The sequence below is a fragment of the Oryza brachyantha genome, chromosome 11 (assembly GCF_000231095.2).
Source record: "Oryza brachyantha chromosome 11, ObraRS2, whole genome shotgun sequence".
Lineage (NCBI taxonomy): Eukaryota > Viridiplantae > Streptophyta > Magnoliopsida > Poales > Poaceae > Oryza > Oryza brachyantha.
In genome coordinates, this window is record NC_023173.2 from 5986039 (window position 1) to 5992535 (window position 6497).

General features: G+C 37.4%; 1 protein-coding gene across 2 annotated transcripts; it reads right to left on the minus strand.

The window, feature by feature from the left end:
* Positions 1-62: 62 nt before the first annotated feature.
* LOC102705200 lies at positions 63-5306 on the minus strand. 2 transcript variants are annotated; one of them, XM_015842579.2, is made up of 12 exons: positions 5059-5306; positions 4156-4232; positions 3982-4057; positions 3814-3886; positions 3678-3729; positions 3540-3601; positions 3254-3317; positions 2090-2147; positions 1914-2000; positions 654-747; positions 301-429; positions 63-199 (listed from the first exon to the last, which is right to left on the minus strand). In XM_015842579.2, the coding sequence occupies exons 1-11, from the start codon at positions 5157-5159 to the stop codon at positions 337-339; spliced, it is 837 nt and encodes a 278-aa protein (XP_015698065.1). In that variant the 5' UTR covers positions 5160-5306; the 3' UTR covers positions 63-199; positions 301-336. The 2 variants fall into 2 exon arrangements, with proteins under 2 accessions (XP_015698065.1, XP_015698066.1); XM_015842580.2 differs by lacking the exons at positions 63-199; positions 301-429 and adding an exon at positions 440-573.
* Positions 5307-6497: the final 1191 nt, after the last annotated feature.

A 6497-nucleotide genomic window follows, 5' to 3' on the forward strand; every position in this document is an offset into this window, starting at 1 on the left:
ATGCATGCATTTCCTTTCAATATGTACCATCCTAGCAAATACCATAGGATGATTCACAGGTATCCATATTATATTCCGTTTTCCATCAACTGTTGCACTGTTTGTAAAATGGCGGTTTCTTGTTGGGACAACAAACAGTGACAAAGGTTGCTCATCAAGGAGAGCCATCAGTTTTAAGAAGATCATCTCCACTTGTTTCCTGGCAAGTGATTTTGATTGATGTGAACTAGACTGGCCTTGGTGATATCTTGGGAATTATGTGATTTTTTAAAACCTGAAGAGCCTTTTCAGGGAAAATACCTCTTATGAGTTATGATAGCCACAACTTTTCGAATTTCACGCACAAGGACAGAGCCTTCGGGTATGTTGATGTGAACCGTCACATGTGAGTCGCTCATCCATCTGCATGTACAAACATGCTCCTGGATTCTGAAATAGCATCAAAATGCAATTAGCAATATGTTTTAACAATGGAAATACATGAGTAAGGACTTCCAATGATGCAAAGTTAAGAAGCGTAGAATTCTGAAATAATTAAGAATCTAAATGGTTATCCCGTCATGGCCTCCAGTCCTGACATTAGATAAATAGATAATCATTATGGCACTACTACTACCTACACAAAGTAAAAAAAAATAGTTATTTGGTCATACCAAATTGCTTGGAGCTTCATCTACAACTTGAGCAGGCTGATCTGGTCCAAGACTGCTAGAACAGCCACTTTTGCATCTCATATATTTCTGCAAACTGATTTGAGCAATAAAAGATTAACAGATATATTTATACAATAATTATGACATGATAATATCAGAGAAAGAAAGTGCCGCATGAAAAGGTCCCCTTGTTCTGATGTGAATGGGAAAATTGTTTATAAACAACGTGAGGATGTGCTGTCAACTTGTTGTAGGTAACCCCGTAATAATAACCATATCGAAAATTGTTTATAAGCCGATATTAAGATATTCGGAAACCAAATATCTCATTCATAAATAAAGTTGTTAACAAAATTATCAATATCAAGTTAATGATCACAAATCTCAGAAAAGAAACAGAATTACATTTTTCTAAAGACTCCAGATCAGCACAACTTCATTTTTCAGCCAGGCTGTCACATAGGATGTCGAATCCATCATGAACAAACAACTATAGTGCAAAAATTTCAGATTTTGAACAAATTAGGCTATGCATACAATCATTCATATTAAGATATATGCTACTTTCTTAGCTTTTGTAGTTCTACTACTGCATTTGTATAATGCAACACAAAGAATCCTTGGCTCTTCAATCTACAGTTATGTGTGCTCCGTTTGTTATTTTCCTAGCTAACTTAATCACATATGCATTACAAGATAATATGATGATTTAGATGGCTGTCTGTATCTAAACTTCTCCAACAAAGAAAATGATAAAGCCAGATTCTAATGGAACAGTGAAGCAATTAACCACTGTGGCTCTAGGATAGGGGTACACAGCTAGCAGACAATTGGTCACCCACAAAGAGTAAGCGTTCAGACTACAAATGCAAAATGTGTTGGTGATGGTGGTTTGATCATTTGATGGCAATTGAAACTTGAAAAGTGATGTAAATACAAAATGGTATTTAATGGTTTTCAGTTAGACAGGTTAAATACTCCAAGTTAGTAATCTAATACTGTTGATTTCAAGCTACCAGTAGAGCATCATTACATCATAACTATCACCGCAGAAACATTCTAATACAAAAAGTTGTACATGTAATCATGCAAATCAATATATAATCAAAATGGAGGTAGCTACTTTGACTAATCAATTAACTTCAGTTATTGTTGAAGAGGATAAGCCATTTGATGACAAAAACTACAGTTTTCTACCATAACATGTTATTTGAAGATACATCATGAACAAAAAGGACAAAATCAGAAAAGTGAACTCACATCTCGCATTTGTTCAGCGCTGAAAGTCTGCTTGGAACACATGATTGCCCTTTTGCTCTGCACACAGAACTACAAGATTCCCCCCTCCTGAAATGCAACTTTGATTTCATAAAGCAATCCCAAGGTGTTACAGTCTCTTCCTATATATAGAGCCCTTAAATTGGAAAAGGCTTTACCTTCCTATGCTGATGTTAACGCCATCCAGCCTTGGTCCAGAACCAAAATCAGCTGATCCTGTGATATAGTTTTTCTATAATCATTTCCTAATACATAATTAAACAAAAATTGCAATTGTACTAGTAGTGAATAAATGACTAATGGTAGCAGCTTGTGTGCTGCTTGGGCAAGCTCAGCTCAGATTAAGCTTGAAACTAGAAACGACATGAATGTTATTACATTGTTATATTTGTGTATGATGAGCGTTAGTTCATCAAAGTAATTAACATACCGACAGGACCAGGTTTGAGGTACTAGATTAGGGATAGGGAGAGGTGACCATGGAGAGGTAGATTAATTCACCATTCTTGCTTATCTCATACTTCCTCCGTCCCAAAATAACTTCATCTTTCTATTCAAATTTGAACTGAAAAGATGGAGTTATTTTAGGATGGAAGGAGTAATTGATAACCAACCACCTTATTTCTATCAAGAGATAGGGATCCTAAAAAGATAATGTAATCAAACGGACTCATCTTATCTCAATAAACCATACTAACCTTATCTAAACTAATGAGCATGTTACTGCAGAGAACTGGATTACTATCTAATTTGCTGGTGAATTACCCAGACGTGAATCCTGTTATGGTCCAATAGACTGCAAGTGTCTTGCCAGCCTATCAGCCTGCCATAACATGCAAGCAACATGTCTTCACCACTAAGAAAGAAAAGACAGATACCTCTTCATCAATCATCAGTCAATAAAACCACCAAGAAGAAACTCATATCAGTATCCACTCCAGTCGAGCTCTTCATATGAATCCACAATAAATGACAACTAATTGATTACTTAAATCAAATTAAGATCAAAGGAACTTTTCAACTGAGTCAATCTAACGGACTATATTATCTTGGTTTCTTGATCTAACTAATTGACTATAGCATGATAAACTGCCCCTGTCTTGTTTCTTGGTTTTTGTGAGAAAAAACATTCCAGGACATCCTACCTACACTAAAACACCTTGGAAATATGTGAGGACAGGGACATGTTTCTAATTAATAAAGTGATAAGACTGAAAAAATCAACAACCTCACATGAATGCCTTCTATTTTGCAACAAGTTTGAAAAAAAAACTATGCCTTATAGCAATAGAGCATTACAATACCAAGCAAAACATGCATACCCGAAGAATTCTGCTGCAGCAAGAAGCAATGATGGAAGTCACTTGCATACGCATTTTCATGTACCTGGTTGATTAAACAATACAATTGATTGAAGAAAATGCTGTTTATCAGAACATTCTGGCACATATATTTTTAAAAATTAATACATGCTAGCATAACAAGAACACCAGGATGTAACTGTACCCTGAGCCTTGGTTCATTGTTTTGTGTATGGAAGGTAAAAGTGGAAAACCATGTCCTAAAATATTATGAATAATCATATTAGAACATTGAAAGAAACAGTACCACACTTGCAGAACTATGGCGGCATCTTCCCATGCAGAAATCAAAGACATTTTTGTAAGTTCCTGGAGATCAATAAACTGTGAACTCCCAGCACATTTAGTATTCTACATCCACCAATTGATATTGACGAGATTTTACCAGAAGTAACAGGTTTAGCTACCTTCAACTTCAGCACATCTGCTTCCTTGGTCTGTCAAAACATGGGTACAAATTTAGGAAACAACTCAGTTCTTCCATGCCAAAATCAGGGCAATTTGTAATAATACAAACTTACCCTTGAAGGGTTTAAGCAGCACGAGACGCAATATTCATAAGAATCACAGCACTGTAAATCGAGTTTGCAACCTCTGGTAGGTGTCATTAAGATTGTTAAATTAACTCTAACCATTTATTATGATGCAGTACTGAAATTGAAGTGGGAAACAAAAGATAAGAAACTCACTGACAGGAAAAGTGTGACCCAGTTCTTGGGCAACACCCAGACCATGGATCAATTGAAAGGGAAGAACATACATAACCTAAAAAGAAGTACTTATCAGCAGATGAAGTCTAGAAAGAAAATAATCTGCTTATTAGGCGGTACATGTCAGCAAAAAGAGATGGGCAGGCATACTACCATTATCGTCTGATATCAAGTGCCGTCCTTGCACAGTGCTCCTGCACATGATGGGTAACGCAAAACCAATGTCCTTCCTGCACAATACTTAAAATCAAGCTGCATCACTAGACTTACAGAAGCAGATACTCCAACATCAATATATTCAGCATGGAAAGGAAAAACTGAATGTTGTAACACTACGGGGACGCTGATAGCTCAAGGGCACACATGGGATCAAGACCGCATGATGATATATAGAATGAATTCTGTCCCAGGCTACTCCCAGTTCCAGAAACCAGTTCAAAGCACAATTTGATAATGGAACTCATCAACCCGTACATAATACCTAACTGAAAACCTGCACCTCTGTATTTCCATTCTGCACTCCGTAGTGTAGTGGTTATGCATTGGCACAAATGCAAAAATAGGCACAAAATTGCTTCTTTCCCCCTTCTTTCTTGAAATGCTAAGGTGTGGCATTAATAACCACTCTCTCCATTCTAGATTATAAGACTTTCTAACTGTACCTAAATTCATCAATGTATCTATATATATATTTTATATAAATGTATATAAATATCTAGATTCATTAGCACATAAATGAGTCTAAGCAAGACCAGAAAGACTTATAATATGGAACGGAGTGAATACAAGAAGTACTGCAGCATTCATAAGGAAATTATGGATCTTAGCAGGGCGCGGGCACACACGCCCAAATTTATGTTCCTTTAATCATTTTGAGCCTCATCCATCATTTCCAAACTCCATCACCCCCGATTGAGGTTTACACGCGCACTAAAATACATCGGAGAATAAAATAAACAGGAACACATCAAAGAGCGGGAAAAAGGGGTTAACGCCGCATTTTCCACAACGGGGAGCTGAACGGGGGGTGGGTGAGGTTGGACGGATCTCGCTCACCGGATGCCGGCGACGAGGCCGGGGAGGCAGGCGAAGAAGACAGCGGCGCACACGATCCGAGCGGGGAGGAGGAGAAGGGGGGAGCCGGGGTTCACCGCCATCTCGGTCGGGGAGGTCGGGTGCAGCCTGAGCGGCGGAGACGGGCTCGGCGGAGGCGTCGGGGGTCTGACGGACGCTCCGGCCAAGCGGCGGGCGCGGCGAAGGCGGCGGCGAGCGGAGGAGCGGCACGAACTAGCGCTGCACAAGCATTAAATGAATTTCCAAAACTAGCAATATAGGTACAATTTAATAATGTAAATAAGATATTTTAAATTATTTTAAATATTATCATATATAAACCAAACACTCAAACTTATTTATATATCTGGTGTTATTCTCTTCACAATCAAAATAATTATATCGTCCTATTATTACTTACCTTGAAAAGTAACCACACATATGCGCACACACGTAAAAATACTTAAAACAACATTTTTAATACAAAATTAGTGAATGAAACAGAAGTATCATAAAACATGTGCCACTGCTACTGATCAATTGTGAAAATGGCATTGCAACAGGCATCTGCCAACATACATGGCTGCTACGGACGACATTAATGTGTTATTAGCCATGGGACTGCTACTGCGCCAGCTGTCTACCAACGTTCATTGTGGTTAAGAATAATGTAGACAACAATAGTGTAATTTGTCAATCTTCGATGATTCCGTGAAATAATTTGTCTTGTGTATAAAAACTCTCCTAATATAGAAATAGTATATCAAATAGTATCCATCGTAAATTAGTGATCATTACATAAAAATAATTAAATATATAAGATCTTTGAAGGAAAATTCTTAATTAGTGCTCCTTCCATAATATGTTGTCGACTTTCCATATTAAAGGTTTATGTTAAATGAAAACATTTAACTGCCATAAGGGAGAAGGATCTAGATCGTTGAACCGCTTATATATGTTTTAGACCGTCAGATATGTCACACAATGATGATGATGGGTAAAACGAGTTGGTGCACTATAGGGTAGATTACTCTTTCGTTCCATGTAAAAAAAATTATGTTCAGGTAGGGAGCATAGGAGAAATCACGAGTTCAAACTTGATAAGTGGTGTGGTAGAAGTGTGAAGAAATTACATGAAAAAATATTATATATGTTTAGGAGGCGTGAAAGCGTAATAACCGCGCATATTTAAGCTGCCTGAAGACGTAATAATCGTACTTCTATGCATGTTTTTTTTTATTTTATGTAGTATAGATGATGTAAATATGAGCACTCTATCAGCGGTGGTATGTTTTATTTCATAGTTTCTAATAGTTTCCTTACAACATGTGGTATGAGCGAAAAATTTCTAATGCTTGCGAGTTTCCTCATCTAGCTCTTCGACACTCCGAGCTCTTAAATTAGGCCCTGTTTAGTTCCGAAAACATCACATCGTATCTTTG